This window comes from Amphiprion ocellaris, chromosome 12, assembly GCF_022539595.1.
Source record: "Amphiprion ocellaris isolate individual 3 ecotype Okinawa chromosome 12, ASM2253959v1, whole genome shotgun sequence".
Classification (NCBI taxonomy): domain Eukaryota; kingdom Metazoa; phylum Chordata; class Actinopteri; family Pomacentridae; genus Amphiprion; species Amphiprion ocellaris.
Genome location: NC_072777.1, coordinates 33,152,947 through 33,171,556, shown reverse-complemented (window position 1 = coordinate 33,171,556; position 18,610 = coordinate 33,152,947). Strand labels below are relative to the sequence as shown.

The following is an 18,610-nucleotide window of genomic DNA, read 5'->3' as shown; positions in this document are numbered from 1 at the left end:
CATAAATAAGTTAATACATTAACTGTGTTAAGATTTAGATTTTTAAAAAGTTGTTTATGTTTTTGCAGAATCCAGTATTACTCACTGGTTGGTCATTACATTTTATTAGTTTGATTTCACTGTTTAAAATGATGCCACCTCTTTTCAGACAGAACCTGTGATAATAATACAATACAAAATTTTTAGTTCCGTGTTAATAAAGCACTTAAAGCTTTAAGTATGGCTAAATGCTTTTTTCAAAATTAAATATATCACTCCTTAGGTGGTAGTGGCCCCAAGTTCAGTAAAGTTGGAAAGATATTCACAGATTCGGACTTCCAGCATCAATAACTCATTAGATATAGGTTGTCAAAACATAAACGGTGCCTCTTTCCCATTGTTGCAAGGCAGACAATGTGCTACAAGCCCAGTTTTATCAAAAGTAGCTGTCTTTCAAGCTACAGGAATAACATTGGTGTCTATGGAGTGAACAGGGTCCGTCTGCAATTTGCAAAACCACTGCAACAGTAAAGAGAGACAAATATTCAATAACTTCACTCTTATACATTGTAGTGTCACTAAAATCACTGCAGTCTTCAACTGGCTCCTGTTGACAAAGTGTTTTAACAGAAATGTAAATGCTGTAATTTGATTCTTTTAATGAACCATGTAACTTGAATGGATGTGATGCTGGTGTGACCACAGTGCACACGTCTGATGTTGCTCACAGTGGTCCAAGGAACGCTCAGGGAGTTTGTGTGTTTGCTCAGACTCATGAAAAATTACAGGGAACATTGTTCACAATTGTCTGGAACTGAACAGTATTGTATTTTACTTTTAAAAAGACAAACAACAACAAAAATGAGAAACAAAATGACAAAAAATGACACAAACGACACGAAACAAAACAAAAAAAATGACAAAAAAATTGACAAAAAAAGTTACAAAGCAATAAAAAATGGACAAACGAGACAAAAAATGACAAAACCATGAAACAAAACGACAAAAATGATACACAAAACAATGAATAAAGCAAAACATAAAACAACAAAAACAAGAAACAAAACAACAAAAACGTGACAAACGATAAAAGTCAGACAAAAAAAAGACAAAAAACAACAAAAACAATACAAAATATTACAAAAATGAGACCCAAAATGACAAAGAACAATGAGCAATGTAGTATTTTACTTTATGTTTAAAACAACTTGTCATGATCTAGAAATTATTTTAAATTTATAGTTTTACAAATTTATAAATTGAAGTTAATGTCTTCTCTTTAATTTCGCATCGGACCCTCTGGAGGGCCGGTTTTGGCCTGCAGGCCGCATATTTGACATCTCTGCTGTAAACCCTCAGAGTAAAGCTTCACACAGTGTGTTAATAAAATCGACTGAGACGTTGAGCACTGACACTTCAGCTCATGCAGATTTTCTTAAATAAAATACTTTATTATTGACTGTGACTGCGTAATGTATTAAAAAACTGCCTGCTGTGAAAAAAACGCTTTTCCCCAAACATAATTCCTCAGTAATTTCAAGGATATTCAGATTGTAAAAAGAGAAACGCTTGTGGATCAACATGAAACAGCTTAAAATTATTTATAAATAAAATAATATTTAGTTAGAGTCAGCAAAGATTTCTATTAGTTTTTTTTTCTGAATTAACAGACTCCTGCGCTACTTAGATGTATTTTAACAGATTCTTCAATTAAATTATCACTTTGAAGAGAAACTACAAGCAGAAATCCAGGCTTTTTCTAAACATTATTTTTAAACTTGACAGGAGAAACTAAAACTTGTGCATTTTTGTTGCTTCTAGAAGAGATTCTATATTCCCACACATGGATGTTTATGTATCACTATGGTGGGATTTAATTCACTTCAGCTCCATTCATTTCAGTCCTACTGAATACACTTTACTGTCATGAACATTGATGCTGCTGAATATCACTCATTTAAAAAGGCAGAGGTGCTGTTGGGATCCTGAAGCACTGGGGCTTAAGCACAGCCCAGCAGTCTTTAAATTTTAACCTCTTAATTGCACCATATATTCTTAGTTATTTCAGTGCAACATGAATATGAAATGTGAGACACTGCGCTGTGGGCAAAGTAAGATCATCTCACTTTCCTTTTATGCTCAATCCAAGTTCCAAATTCCTATCACAGTGAGTGCAGGTTAACTCAACTGTGTGTCTTGAAATTAATCTTATTGATGGTGATTTGCAGCTAGAATTATATTTAAAGATGTGTCTATTGACAAAAAACATTTGAGGACCATTGAGCTACACTAGGAAAGCTACCAGACAGAGTGATATTTGTACTTCTTTAGGTTATTAATGGGCATTTAATTGTCAATAATGGTTCTATTTAATAGTAATTTGAGTGACTGCCTCTTTAAGTAGTTCCAGAGAAGAGATGCAGGTGCTGGTGAGAGGAAAACGTTCAAACATCAGGTCCGATGAAACTCCAAAATACCCAAAATAAATGTTGTAAACAAAGCTTCGTGTTCTACTGAGCATTGTTTTCCGTCCACAAACTGACTTTAGTGAAACAAGTTTTTTCCCTAAAAGTGGGTGTATTTTTGTTTCAACAGGTCCCCTTTATGTGAAGGTGTTTTGTGGTTTTGTTTCTGGTCTTATGTACTTTGCTTTTGACTAGTGGTTTTGTTTTTATTGCTGATTTCAATTCATAATGGGCTTGTCCTGAGCTTCTCTCTTGATGTTCAAAGTCTATTGCTTTAATTATGAAGGCTTTTATTTGAATTTATGAATTAGAGGACAACATAAAAATGTTTCTCTGCTGTCTTTAGAATTTCTAATAATAATAATAATGATGATGATGATGATGATGATGATGATGATGATGATGATGAATAAAAAATAAAAGCGATAATGAAAATTAGCCTATTCTATATTATTCTATTCTGCTCTTATGTTTCATACGTAAGCTAGCACCGCGCATGCGCAGTCCAGTGCTAAGGAAGAAAGGGGAAAATGTCTCTAGCGAGGTGAGTCGCTGGTCTAGGCCTTTTCTGTTCAAAATTCACAAATTTGTTGTCAGATGTCCGTTCCACATTATGTTGTACGACGAATAGATATAGAGCCTGCTATTTCACACTGATGTTTTTGTTCTGTCCGCTGTCGTTTCCTTGTTTTGATCAAAGCTAACGGCATTAGCAAAGGCTAGCTAGTCAAAATGTCGCAAGCTAAACGTTAAACATCTAGCATTAGCTAGCTTAGCAGCACGCAGCCTTGACATGTTTATCTGTTGTGCTGTGCCAGTTGAGGTAGCTACGTGCTTTACTTCGATTCTTTAACGTTATGAAGACGTGTAGATTGACTGTTACATAGCTTGTTAGCGTTCACAATCCATCTTCTAATCCATCCACATACTGTTGTTAGCTCTGTTAGCCTCAAAGCTACTTGTTGTAACTGCCGGCTAACGCTAACCAGGGATTATAAGTTTGTCGGAAATGATTAAATATGTATTTTTGTGTGTCCAGTTTCTTACCGGCACCGACCCAGCTGTCGCAGGACCAGCTGGAGGCAGAGGAGAGGCTCCGGGCCCAGAAGTCCTACTCCACCGCCTTGGTCTCGTCCCGCAGAGAGCCTCCTCCGTACGGTCACAGAAAAGGCTGGGTGCCACGCACACTCGAGGTATCACAGAGTTTATCATTTTGTTTAGTAGTGGTTGGAGATACCTCTTCGGCAGGGAACAAACTTAAAGACTATCCTTGTCTCTAAATGTTGGGTGTCTGCAGGACTTTGGAGATGGAGGAGCTTTCCCAGAGATCCATGTGGCTCAGTTTCCTCTGGAGATGGGCAGGAAGAAGAAGACGTCCAACGCTCTGGCAGTGCAAGTGGATGCAGAGGGAAAGATCAAATATGATGCCATCGCCAGACAAGGACAGGGGAAAGATAAGGTACAGAATCAAGTCATTGTTTTACCTGTCAGATAGGTTCATCCCAACACACACTTTATACTCATTTATTATTCACCACTTGTTAATGATAATAACTATAATGAAATCCATTTAAATAACACAGTTTGAGTTCCATTAATAATATAGCTTAAAGTGGAAGCATTCAACTTATTCCGCAAGCCTTTATTATTATATTTTATAAAGTGTCTTTACACCCCAACAGCAATATTATAAAGAAAACAGTCTGTTGCCTGTGGCAACCATACATCTGTTCAATCATTGCATTTGGTCCACAGGAGATGATTCAGTGGTCTGCTTGCCTGTCTAACTCACACCTGTCTTCGTACACCCACTGTGTGTCTCTGGTGTTATCCATATGGCTCTTTGGGCCTTTTTTTGTGGTCTCCATCCTCTGTCACTTTCTTTTGACTATGTTTACATGCATCTGTGTGCCCTAGTTGTGAGCAAGTGTTGCTTGATCATATTTATCTGATGTTAAACTGTATTGGGCTTGAACGGGATGATTTGCAATTACGGTGATGTAGTCTATTTTTGTGTTTTTTTGACTGTAGTGGTTGCGCTCTAACAGGTGGATTAGTTATCTAGCAGTACTCAGTCAGTGTGTGTGTGTTGGAGTTAGACCTTAAGTGAGGCATTAAGATGACATGAGACAAAAGCGCCAAAACTGCTAATATTTGATAAGGCCCCTTACATGCATCTAAACATTGTTTTAGTCACATTGTTAAACATGTTTCAGATCTAACTGTTTACTCACATACACAATCTGTTTCCATGATTTTTTAAAATCATTCTTTGTTGTGATTCTAAAAAGATGCATTGTTTGACTAGCTAGTTGTTTCTAACCATTTCTCTCCCTTCATTGTTGCAGGTGATATTCAGTAAGTACACCGACCTGCTTCCAAAAGAGGTTCTAAATCAAGACACTCCAGAACTACAGAGGCCTGATGAGGAGGCTGTGAGAGAGGTAAGGCATGGTACAGTGTGTATCTGTATTAAAAGACATACAAGAGTTAGGTTGCTGCTGTAACACTGCACATTTCCCCACTGTGGGATTCATAAAGGCTTATTTTATCTTATCAGATTTAGTTATTCCAAACACTATAGATTTGACTACTTAAACGTCCACGATTTATACACCATTGTTGCCAAGGAAGGCGTTCAAAATGTTTTATTTTTCCCACTTGTCACTGCATTAATACCACTGATGCTACTATGTGATCAAATATTTAAAGAATCAGGAAAACTGTTTATATGATTAGTCACTATGCAGGGGGTCCTTGACTTACGTCAGCGTTCCGTTCCTACTGATATACGTAATTTGATTTTCGGCATACGTTTGAACTCCATCAAAAATGTAAACAAACCAACCAATGCATCATGATATCAATCAGTTCTTCGGAAAAGTCATGAATACTAATGACTTTCATGCATGTATGAATTGTTTTACAAGAAGACAACAGAATATTGTAACGGACTGATATTGTTGTTGATGTTGAGGTTTCAGTGTTTATTGTTCAGTTCCAGATTTACCTGATGTCAGTGAACGTGCCATGTTTAGTTAGCTCACCTCTGATTGGCTGAGAGTCAGCAGTAGAGAGAGCTGGGAACGGTGGCTAATTCTGGAGATAAGTTATCGGGTTTTTATAGTTATTCTGGCGTTGGCTACGGCCCACAGTAGCCTGTGTGAAGGTTCAATAAACCAGCAGAGAACCAGATAAAGTCTCACTCATTCATCACAGAGTTGCTACAATATGTTAACCTGTTTTTACAACTTGAGCCAGTGTTCGTCAGTGTTTCGCCCTGTTCTGAGTGTTTTATTCTATCTAATTTCACTTCCATGGAGATGCCTTCAGAAGTGTCTGGTTTGCATTTGGGAGCCATAATGCAAGGCCAAAAGTTAGTGAATGTAGCACAATCCAAGGTGGTGTACAACCGGTGAATATAAAGAAAGCCGTATTATAGCGCCGCGTGACGACGTATTCGTCCGCTCTGCTCGTCAACTAGTTCCACATAACCGGTAACGACAAAACGCCGTAGGTTGAGGATGTCGTAAACTGAGGACCTCCTGTAATCACAATCAAAAACAGGATGGTTATGACAAACATGTATTCAGATTTTCCTTAACTGTGTTCAGCACTATCCTGCTTGTATTTAAACATGTTTGTTGTTGTTGTGTCCGTTGTAGCTGACAGAAAAAACCCGGGCCGCCCTGGACAAGCAGGTGTCTCAGAAGATCGCCGCTGCTATGCCTGTCAGAGCGGCAGACAAACAAGCCCCTGCACAATACATCAGGTGTGTATGGAAGTTCGACCACAAGTATCAACAGCACAGTACGCCAGTGAGAATGGTGACTTTCAGTTTATAGATTGTTGTGTTCTCATCAGAAAGGACTGAAGGTGGCAACAGGAAAGATTCCCAGTTAGTACTTGTCAGTTTAAAATGTGATCTGTCTGTTGCGCTGCCGTTGCTTTTGAAGTGAAAACCCTTCTTCAGAAAAACTCTAGACCTCCCTAGCAGCTTGTATATCAGAGCTCCAAAACATGGCAATTTTCTGGGGTGTAGTAGATGTCTAAAGCACTGTTGCACTGCAGTCCAGTACATTGTATGGGGAGGTTCAGTTCAGTCACTCAATGCTGCCATGCTGTCAATCAGAGTGTAAATCTAAGTAAGGCTGCACAGGGAAAGAACAAAGTAACGCTGTCTTTCACCTGCATTTGTGTATGTGGTCGAGGGTAAAGATTTATGCCCGGTGACATGTTTCTTCTTTTTCTGCTTTCAAGATACACCCCATCCCAGCAGGGAGTGGCTTTTAACTCAGGGGCCAAACAGAGAGTGATCCGCATGGTGGAAATGCAGAAAGACCCCATGGAGCCTCCACGTTTTAAGTAAGTAAACATGAAACCATGTCTGACGACCAATTTATTTGATCGTGCAGGGCATTTAATATAACCAGAAATATGCTAATTTCGTGTTTTTAAAGCTGTTTTGATGCTAATTCATGAAGTCAGTCCTGCATTAATTTATAAAGTCGTGATGTTTTATTTTTCCTGTGTGAAGAATGCTCATTTGTAGTTCTGTTATGTTGATGATAAATCTATCTGAATTAAACATTACGTATTGCCCCATTATGCATTTTTATGCTTTTATTAAGATGTGATTATGAATAAACGTCATTCGAAACTGGACAGTCAAAAGTTGCTTGTGGCTATGCACAACTGTGCATGCTCCAGGTAGCAAAAACTGATCAAACCAAATGCTGTACAGCAGGATTCTTGGTCAACCACACTTAATAAATCATAAATATAAGGGTTATATTTAAAGAAGTCACTGCAGGTCTTTGGAGGCACTTTGATTTTTACATGCTTTCCATTGACAGCACACAACCACAATGGGAAGTTATAAATTCCCTAGAAAACGTGTGCTATGTTCACCAACTATGCTTGACACACCTCAGGGATATTCACACAGTGCTACAGCTTAGTCTGTAAATTGCAGCTATATCTGGTGTCCAATACAAAGCCACAGCCTTTCAGAAACATCCTTTGGAGCCCAGTGCATTTTTCTGTAACCAACAACCATCTCCCTAGCAGTCAGATGTATGTTCTATAGTATGTGTACAGTATTATTGATAGGACTTCAGATGTCCACTGTTCTCTTTTACAGTCTACATCTGTCTGTGCACGGGAAACCATGAATTAACCTTTATACTTGCTCTCAAGTGCTTTTCCTCAATGCCTTTCTTCTGTTCCCCTATTGTGCCAACAGTGTGCAACCCTGCTAATGCTTAGCTAAGACATGGACTCCACTGACATGAACAAATGACCGTCTCTAGCACAACACAAACACAAGCTCTCCACATACCTCCACCTCCAGAGTTTAATGCTGAGTGTAGTTCACTTAACTACTCAGTTATCAGTTTCAGTAATTGCAAGGGTATTTTGAATATTCCACATAGAACCTTTAAATATGTGTAATGATCAGCTCTGTGTCTGAAGAAAAGGACATAGAAATAAAATGTGAATTTCTTCTTGTTTCAGAATCAACAAAAAGATCCCCAGAGGACCTCCCTCTCCCCCTGCTCCTGTCATGCATTCTCCAAGCAGAAAGGTAGATTTGCGTGAAATGTTAGAAATGTTCTTCTTTTCGATCATTTGATGCTTTATTAAATCAGAATGAGTTTGGTTGTACTGTGTTTGATGGAGTTTCTCCCTTTGTTGCAGATGACTGTGAAGGAGCAGCAGGAGTGGAAGATTCCTCCATGTATCTCCAACTGGAAGAACGCTAAGGTAATGTGACACCTGACTTAATTGGAAAAGTTTATTAGGGTCTGAGACACACCTTTTGTTCTTTTTGTGCTCATTTCCTTCTTTCTATGTGCTTGATTTCTCTCAGGGTTACACCATTCCTCTCGACAAACGTCTCGCTGCTGATGGCAGAGGTCTGCAAACTGTTCATATCAATGAAAACTTTGCCAAACTGGCTGAAGCCCTGTATATCGCTGACAGAAAGGTAACGTGTGATTGTCAGCGGTGGATCAGAAATGTTACGCTGCTTGAAATCTGTTCATATTTCTATGCTGCTTGTGTCTTTAGGCCAGAGAGGCAGTGGAGATGCGAGCCCAGGTGGAGAAGAAGATGGCTCAGAAGGAGAAGGAAAAGAAGGAGGAGAAGCTCAGGGAGTTGGCCCAAATGGCTCGAGACCGCAGGGCAGGGATCAAAACCCATGACGACAAAGGTGAGTCCGAAAGATTAGAACTGAGAGGAAAAAGGTTTACTTTAACACGGGTGTCGAACTGATTTAGTTCAAAGGCCACATTCAGCCCTGTTTGATCTTAAGTGAGCCGGACCAGTTAAATTACAGAATATTAACCCATAAAACTCCAAATTTTTCCTTTGTTTTCGTGGAAAAAGTATGTTCTTCAAATGTTCGCATTTAATGAACAAAACCTTACAAACAACCTGAAGTTTCTTCAGAAAAATAAATTCAGTTTCAGCACTATTATGCCTCAGTTTATCGTTTACACATTACAACTTACAGATAACGGTGTCTACAAAGGCGCAAAACATTTAGTCATGATCAAAACAACAACAGTCAGACAAGAAAAGACAAAAAACAAGACAAAATATTACAAAAATGAGACCCAAATGACAACAGTGAGAACAAAACGACAAAAACTACGACAACACGAAACAAAACAGAAAAGAGACAACTGTGCAGAAATGCTCCAAAGAACCAAAAAAATGGACAAAGGACAAAACAAGCCAAAAAATTACACAAACAACACAAGCAAGACCAAAAACAAAAACACAAAATGATGCACAAAACAATGAATAAAGCGAAACAAAAAGAGAAAAATAAGACAAAAAAATACGTGTGACAAAAAAGAAACAAAACTACAAAAACATGAGACAAACTACAAAACGTAGATTAAAAATAACAAAAACAAGACAAAATATTACAAAAATGAGATGCAAAGCAAAAAAAGAACAACAAGCAATATCATATTTTACTTTATGATCAAAACAGCTTGTCCAGGAATTATTTGAAATTTATAGGTTTACAAATTTACAATTGGCAGGTAATGTCTTCTCTGTAATTTTTACTCTTTACAAATTCGTCCCACGGGCCAGATTGGACCCTCTGGAGGGCCAGTTTGGCCCGCGGGCCGCGTGTTTGACACCTCTGTTTTAACAGATTCTCAGTATTCAGGCGTATATGACAGGCCTGTGTGTATAGAGGGATGTGTGTAGAGCAGACTCTGTTATCTGTGTCGTTGCCGGTTCCAAATCTGGAACATGACTAGCATAAGTGATGACAACATTTTTCACTCTGCCAGTGTTGACAGGACCAGTAAGCTGTGAAATGATGTTTCCGCTTCCCCACTGATAATTTACATACATTTTTGAGGGAGGAAAATCGCCGTAGCATGTCTTGTTTTTGTACATGTTTTTGAATGACCATTTAGATACAGGACATTGACTGAGATTATAAAAAACAAATTTACATTTTTCTCAAATTTTCTGTAATACGTTGTAGCATCCATCAGCTGGGGTTTTGCTAGTATACTGTCCGCTGACAGTTTCTCCTGACTTCATCTTCTCTCTTCTGCTGCATATCAATCTCATGCATCATATCAACGTTCACCTGCTTCACCTTCAACCCACTTTTGTCTCTCTCCCTCTTTATCCCCATTTTTATTTGCACCTCTGCACCAATTCACATCGCCTCCTGTCCTCGTGTGGTTTTCCTACTTTTTTTTCTGAAAATATACTTCTTGTGTTTGTGCTTTTTTTGGACCTCGTCCTCCCTCTCACCACCCGTCCGTCTCCCCCTCCGTCTCACGCTGCAGGTGGTGAGGACAGCGAGGCCAGGGAGCGTGATGAGATCCGCCAGGGCAGAAGGAAAGAGAGACAGCACGACAAGAACATTTCCCGGGCTGCTCCTGATAAGAGGTGCTGGACACGCACTTTAAACACACCGCATGTGAACTCACCCACCCCTCCCCTCTACACACACACACACACACACACACACACACACACACACACACACACACACACACACACACACACACACACACACACACACGCACACAGATGCACAGCTCACTGCTGAATCATTCATGGGGCCAGCAGTAATACTGCACAAACACAGCAGGATCCAGCAGAGTGCTAAGGCAGTCCCTCGTCTGCACGGATCCTGCAGACTGTTTGTGCATGTGAGACGCGTGATTAGCGTGTATTTGTGTGTTAAGCTCCCCGTGTGCACCGTCAGGTTTGTCAGTTGATGGAATTGTGGTTCCCTGGAGAAGTGGAGAAAGTGAAATTCAGAGGAGAGCTCATTACAATCACAATTCCAGCTGTCAGAAAGCAGAGACCTTGTTATCTTAAAATTACCTTTCACTTAACTTTGAGGCGGCTGTTTGCTGAAGGACAATCAAGATGTTAAAGTTGCCCAGAATTTGGATGAAAAACTTTCACATTTTATACTGACATGTATTTCCACATAAATTAAAGCTTTGATGGCAAACTCAAGGCATTTTTTGGAAGTATTTTAGAAGTTACGCCTGTCATCATAGAAAACTTCATATATTATGTAACACAACACTGAAGTCAGTCCAATCTGACTTCAGATTTTTGACGCTACACTGCTTCAATTATTGCTTAATTATAGAAATATTACAATAATACTGGAGCTACTTTCTGCTAGCAGTTGTTTCTTCTACATTTACATCTCAGCGCTGTGGTCGTCATTTGTTTATGCTCAGATTTTTGAGCTTTGTCTTATGTTTTTTTTGGTCACAGATCGAAACTGCAGAGAGATCAGGACAGAGATATCAGCGAGCTCATCGCTCTGGGCAAACCAAACCCTCGTTCCTCCAGCGAGGCTCAGTACGACCAGCGACTCTTCAACATGAGCAAGGTGAGAATATTTCATAGCGACCTTAACGCAGCTGTTCTGAAAAACTCCAAAGGTTCAGCTTCACTACCTCTCTGGCTCCGGTGTTTTTTGTTTTGGTGCAGATTGAACCTGAAACATTTTCAATGAAATACCCAAATAGATGGATGAAAGACCCTATAATCTTTACATCTCTTTTCAGGGTATGGATAGTGGTTTTGCCGGCGGTGAAGACGAGACGTACAATGTGTACGACCAGCCGTTCCGCGGCGGCAGAGACATGGCCTCCAACATTTACAGGCCCAGCAAGAACATCGACAAAGACGCCTACACAGATGACTTCGATACACTCATGCGTGAAAACAGGTACTGTGGATTTATTTTTTTTTTAGTTTTTTTAATATTGTTTACCTTTATTTGACTCATTTGTACACTTGCATTACATTACAGCCTTTTATCTGATCCTGGCAAGTTGAATTTGGTGATTAGTAAAGGGAGCTGTGGATTGTTATTATTTTATATATAGTTTCACTGTTGGTTTTTTCAAATAACTAGAAAGGCACTGAGGGCTTGGACAGGACCCTCTATCTTGCAATATGAAAGAAAGTGATCTGGACACATGGCTAGTAGTTTAGCTTGAATAGTAAACTTTACAGACAAACAAATGGTACTGAAAACAAACCTGGCCTCAGATGGTAATAATTCCCTAAATCTCTGTGATGAGCCAAAGCATGAGGCACCAGACAGTCACCACACTATGTTCCCTTTTTTACTGATCCAGCAAACCATTTGATCCATGACTCATGAGGTTTGTGATCCGTTGCAGCCGGTGTTATTATGGGAGTCTTAAAAAAACTACATTTGTGACAAACACTAACAAGTGAAACGGCTAAAGGTTTGACACACAAATAAAATCAGTTTCTTATTCATATATGGGTCAATATAGGATTGAGGGACTTTTGAAGTCCATGGGATATATCTTGCATAGATTTTTATTAAAAAAAAACAAAAAACTAATGTTTTTATGTTCATTATGATCATGTCTTTATAAATTCCATAATTATTTATTATGGAAACAATGACTTCAGTGACATTAAGAAGTGACTGGATATCACTAAAATGTCAACTAAATAACCGTCTGAATTTAATAACAACCACCTTCTAATTAGCTAAACAATAATAAAATGAGCTGATTCAAAAATAGTTTGGATTGTGTTCTTTTTATTAAGTTGAGATAATCATGACAGATATTTCTTTTTTGGCAAGATATCAAATTTCATATGGAAAACAAATTGTATCTGTGTCAGAGAAATCACTTTCAACTAAGTTCCCCATTACAAAAACACCTCTCAAGCAAGTGTGTTAATTCTAGATCACATGACCTGCTCCACATGATGTCATTTCCTACTGAAGAAAAGACTGGCAAGACTCCAAGGCTTTCTGAGTTATTTAATATTAAGTAGTGTGTGAGTCATGTGTCAACAAGTTCACTACAATGTCTTTATAAATAACTTTCAATTTAAGTTTTACTCAATTGTATATATAATATTTAGAAGAATCTTTCTGTAAAAATGCCATATGGTGTTTGGTTATAGGCGGCCATGTTGATTTTAGGCCTGAAAACAGCAAAAATGTCAACTATGATACCTGTCAACTATGTTACAAAAAGTCCTACAATTATATATTGGCCCGTATACTGGATATCATAGTCTTGTTTGTTTGCTCATGAGTGAGTGACCTGTTAATGACTTACTGTAACTCTCGATCTGTAGCAGCAGAGCTAAACCTAGACCATTTTAAAAGACAGCATCCTCTAAAGTGTGATTTTAAAAAGTAATAATGAAGCCCCAAAAAACATTTTCGAGGTCATTCCAGCTTTATTTTGAGGCACGGGACAAGTTCGCACATCAAGTCCCAGCAGGAGCCCTCGTCCTTGGGGCAGCAGTGCTACACTCCGCTAGCCGAGCATAGCCTGTCCCATATGTTTAGTCACCAGCTTGTCATTGTGCTCTAGGAATGTGTGGCTGGCCACAGGGTGCTGCACCAACGTGCAAAACACAAAGTTGAAAACACTTTGTGACTTGAGTGAATTTTCCTCAGACATAAAAACATAGTTTGCTTCTCATAGAAAATGCTTCAACCTTGATTGCAATTTAACAGCCTGCAAATGAGTGACAGTAGGAATTGGCAGTGAATTCATTTTTTTTTTTCTGTCTGTCAGGTTTGCTCCAGATAAAGAGTTCTCGGGCGCTGACCACACACAGAGAAGGGAAGGACCGGTCCAGTTTGAGGAGGATCCCTTCGGTCTGGACAAGTTCTTGGAGCAGGCTAAGCAGCACGGAGGCTCCAAGAGACCTTCCACCAGCAACCGCTCAAAGGATGACTACCACGACAAGAAACGCAGGAAGGAGTAGGAGTCCGGACAGATCAGGAAACGGTGAATTAAAAGGCGAGGAGGCGGTTTATTCACCTCCTCCGTGGTTGAGGAAAAAAGGTGCAAGATTGTTTAAAGTCTCTTTTTCCTCCTGTTTTCACAATTGTCATTTCCTCTGCTTTATGAAGCATTCAGTGTCAGGCTCAATATGACATGTTAATGTAACACAAGCAAAGCTGAAATGATAACTGTGTGACATCAGATATATTACTCTGTACAGCGCAGCCGATGTCCTGTCAGATGTGGCCGCTAATAATTGGTGATATTTAGGCCCTGGAAGTATGTAGACTTTAGTTCCCGTGTTTTTTTGTTATTTTTTTTATATGTAACATTAAGTATTTACAGACTAAATCCAACAGAACCCGAGCAAAATGTGTTCAATATTTACCTTTTTCTCATCTGTGAACCACATTCCCCCGTTTTTTTTTTTGTTAGCTATGTTTTATTTAAGGCCCTGGTGTATTTGTGAGCCCAGTCTGTATTTGATAGCAGATATGTACAGCGGTATATCTAGAAAGTGTAAAGCAAAGCAGCTTTATAATTCTCCTACATTACTACCAATGAAATAAATTTCATAGTGTGTAATTGGTGCTATTCTGTGTTTCTGTATTTACTTATCTAGAAACGAGACGCAATCTTTATCAAACCGTCGTCATTTTTTCTGTCTAATTCAGAGTTGCTTAATCTAAACTTTTCCAACATATTGGGAAGTCCATTAGTTCTGTAATTGTTATAGTTTTTCTCGCAGTGGAATTCCATTATTTTAATCATTTCCTGACTAATGCAGCCCATTTACGTAGATGATTAAATGCCTGAAATGCATTCAGAGACGCCATCAATTACAAAGTGTGAGTAGTTACATTTTTTTTTTTTTTACTAGAAATGGGCTCTGCGATTTATGCGATGATCAGACCAAAACTGGTTCCATTAATTACAATTAATTATGATTTATGCAGCCTGACAGTTTTATTTTCCCGAGCTTCGGAAAATAATCACCGTGGCATTACACAGCCCAGCGGACTCAGAAATCTGTGCACCGTGCCATCTTTCACTCATGCCTGAATAGGGCTCAGACGGTTGTTCTGTGCACCAGATTTATGTTTTCTTCACGAGGCACTGTTTGTAGTTATGGTTTCCTGTATTAGTGCCGTGTTCTGGACTTGCTTGCTATGTTTTACTGCAGCTCTTTGACCAGCATCTGAGAAATTATAGCCCCAAGTCGTGTCTGCAGAGGAGCCGTGGTGTGAGCATTGGGTTGCCACGGCAGCAGCTGGATTCGTTCAGGCACAGGCTGAGCAGAGGGTCCAATAGTCAGTCACTGCAGGTACATGTAAAAGCAAGAAAGGGTTTTATATGTAGAAATAACATACAGAGGAGCTGAAAACCAAAAAGAATCGAAGCCAAATTGAGCTGATTCATATTAGGATACCCAATAGGAACACTGTACTTGACCTAAAGTTGCACTTTTTTTGCAATTTTCAACTTAAAACCAACTTGGTTTGCTAGAATTTGAATGGAAAATCAAGAGAGACTACAAATGTTACACTAAAGTTTACGTCTTAGTCGCCTAAACATTTCTTCTGAGCAGAGTTCATGGTGAAATAATGAATTTAAAGTAGCCCAAAGGGGACAACCAAGTGTTTTTACCTCATTAACTTATCCAAATGTTGCTTTTAATATGCTAGAAGACATATCAGGGTCAGTATATAATTGCGGGACTTTTTGTAACATAGTTGACAGGTATCATAGCTGACATTTTTGTTGTTTTCAGGCCTAAAATCAACATGGCTGCCTATAACCAAACACCACATGGCATTTTTACACAAAGATTCTTCTAAATATTATATATACAATTGAGTGAAATTGAAAATTTTTTATAAAGACATTGTAGTAAACCTGTTGACTACTTTATATTAAATAAGTCAGAAAGCCTTGGAGTCTGGCCAGTCTTTTCTTCAGGAGGAAATGACATCATGTGGAGCAGGTCATGTGATCTGAAATTAACACTTCCTTGAGAGGTGTTTTTGTAATGGGGAACTTAGTTGAAAGACATTTTAGTGATATCCAGTCATTTTTTTATTAATAAATGATTGTTTCTATAATTAATTATGGAATTTGTAAAGACATCATCATAATGAACATAAAAACATTTTTTTTTTACTTTTAATTAAACGTGTATGCAAAATATATCCCATGGACTTTAAAAGTCCCTCAATTATAGTTTGACCCAGTTGCAGTTTGAACATGTGCAGCTGAATGGCTCCAAGGTTACAGCTTGTGATTGTGTAGTGCTATATGTGATGAGCTGGTGTGCTCGAGTTGCAAAGTTAAGTTTTTATAGGTTAAATCCATTAATAGAGAGACACTTTCGTATTCAGTCCTAGTTTGCAAAACATTTAAGCTGAGCAGCAATCTTAAAAAAATAATAAGAAATTTAATAACAGGATGTACAATATTGCATTTTTGCTGATATTTTCCAGCTCAGTTTGGCTGATTGCTGGTATTTCAGAGAGTATCATGTCTCTTCAGTAGTGACATTAACATAAAAATCTTATCGAGATGACCCACTGGCACGTTCAGACAAACAATATGATGTTTTTAAATAAACATATTCACTGGACAAAATAAGAAACTGCTTTAACTTAGACATAAAAATATGGTGCAAGTACAATTCTCAGACAAAACTGTAAACTTTTAGCAGCTGATATCACTGTGTCCTTAACCTAATGTATTATGAACAATATCTTCAAACTAAAAGTCCCAGAATTCTATATGAAATGACTTTTATTTAAGCTTAGTATGAGCTGCTACTTTGTCAGAATGCATTAGATGTGGAATATTTTGACATGTGATTTTCATAGTTTGACTTCTGTATATCACCACAATGGACTTGTAATGAACCAATAAATAAAACTGAAGTGCAGATTTTCAGCTTTAATTCAAAGGGTGTGAAATATCCCCAAAAATATCATACAAAATGTTTGGAAATTGCAAACATCTTTTACGCAGTCCGCTGTCTTCGGACAAACTAGCGTATTTTTAATAGCTTTTTTGTTTTTGTTTTTCCAGCTTCTTTTCATGTTGTGGTTTCACAGCAACACTTGGAATCACCTCCAGACCTGTTAACAGCTTAAGTGATGAAGAAATAATGAGCCACCACACCTGTCCAGCTTTTAAATGAAATGTTATTTCCTTTAAAAAAGAGGGGGATAATTATTAAAGAGCTGTAATTGCTAAACCTTTTCTCCAATTTGGATTCAAAAACCTTCAAATTGAAGCTGAGAGTCTGTACTTTAGGTCCACCTTCATTTTAGAACGAACTTGTTTTGGTAAATAACAAGAATTGTGTCAGTGTGCAAACCTTTATGGACCTAAATCTGTTTTCTTTTGAAATTTTTGCACATTTGCATGCACTGTGAGAACACTGAGCTGCGTCACTAACAATACAAACTACTCTATAACTAATGAGTGTAGAAACATTTAATGACTACAGCAAAATAAATGCCAGCCATGAATAATAGAAGTTTTTTGTTATGGATTACAATTTTAAATTCATTCTTCTCACTGTTGGTGATCGGAGTCGACACAGCTCTCACCGCCCGTCGGGTCTCTGTGAAGCAGCCGAATTTCTGTCTGCCAGCCGAGGAACCGACTAAAACACATTAATCCCTCGCTCAGTTACAGCAAAGTGGCTCTGATGTGATTTAACGTTGACCTATACTCACGCAGAGAGAAGCTGAAATGCTCAAAAGTCATCCAATTCTTTACTAGCGTGGAGGAGAGGCGGCGGCTTGTCCCAGTCTGCCCTCCGATCCGGAGGCTGAACAACACAAAACCATGACTCAGTGGTCGGAGAGGGACTGTGATGCAATTTCAAACCGACTTTTTATCATGTTGGGACCAAGATCTTTTCCCTTTCTCTGATTCGGCATAATTTTTTTTTAGCACTATTCTGTTGTCTGTACAAAAATGCTCGACATAATGTTCGATGTTATCTACTTTACAACGACGACACAGAAGGGGAACGTGCTCAAGCTGTGCGTGAGTAAATGTAGAATGAAAGGATGGGTGGAAAGTCACTCTGCCAGCAGTGTGAGGTGATTTAAGGACAGCAGGGGTTCATTGTGAGGCCTCGGTATGAGTGTCAGTGTGAAAAAATCAATGTGACACATACCAGCTTAGGGTATCTGAATCATGAGGAGTCACGGTTATTTTTGGTGGCACTGATGATCAAGTTCCTTTAAAAAAAGCATGGAAAAATTGTTTTAAAAAATGCAAAAGTCAACACAATTCAAGCTTTAAATGTGGCAGGTTTCCTACCTGAAAACAACAGAAAAGCTGTGCTTCCTTCAGTCTGAATTTGTGCTCAGACCAGCACTGAAAAGCTGAAGACAGCTTGATAATGGGTCTCCACTCACCTCCTGTCTGCCTTGCACAGAGGAAGATGAATGAGATTCTTTATTCATGAAGGTAAGAGGAAATTGGTTCTTTGGCATTGCCTTTGTGCGCTGCTCGATGTAAACCGTGAACATATTGTGTTGGGCCATAATGGAATCCTCAGGTCGCAGACAGAAGCCATGATGGATCGCTCCTTATCTCTGCTCCACGAGGAAACAAACCCAGAAATAATAAACCATATTGAGTTGTTGCAGCACATCTTTCCACTGTTTGAACTTGAAGAAGGATGGCTAAGTTTATTTTGTGATGCCTTTGCGATATTTCTCTCTCCTGCTTTCCCTTCAGCAGCAGCAAAGCAATAAGTTTGGTGATAAATGTCCCCAGTGCTGCTGTTGACCTGTCGAAGACAGTGGCCACAGAGAGATCTTATCTCCCCCCTTCCTTGAGATTTGTTCT

General features: G+C 38.7%; 1 protein-coding gene across 1 annotated transcript; it reads left to right on the top strand.

Moving 5' to 3' along the window:
* Nucleotides 1-2,928: 2,928 nt before the first annotated feature.
* snw1 (SNW domain containing 1) lies at nt 2,929-14,341 on the top strand. Its single transcript, XM_023284917.3, has 14 exons — nt 2,929-2,988; nt 3,484-3,637; nt 3,742-3,903; nt 4,793-4,888; nt 6,110-6,216; nt 6,705-6,809; nt 7,962-8,031; nt 8,145-8,210; nt 8,317-8,433; nt 8,517-8,658; nt 10,274-10,376; nt 11,229-11,346; nt 11,525-11,688; nt 13,544-14,341. The coding sequence occupies exons 1-14, from the start codon at nt 2,975-2,977 to the stop codon at nt 13,734-13,736; spliced, it is 1,611 nt and encodes a 536-aa protein (XP_023140685.1). The 5' UTR covers nt 2,929-2,974; the 3' UTR covers nt 13,737-14,341.
* Nucleotides 14,342-18,610: the final 4,269 nt, after the last annotated feature.

What these genes read in the sequence shown, in the direction of transcription:
- snw1 (XM_023284917.3), top strand. An exon ending in TGTATATCGCTGACAGAAAG is followed by an intron (nt 8,434 to 8,516) that starts GTAACGTGTGAT and finishes TTGTGTCTTTAG; the next exon opens with GCCAGAGAGGCAGTGGAGAT. An exon ending in CAAAACCCATGACGACAAAG is followed by an intron (nt 8,659 to 10,273) that starts GTGAGTCCGAAA and finishes CTCACGCTGCAG; the next exon opens with GTGGTGAGGACAGCGAGGCC.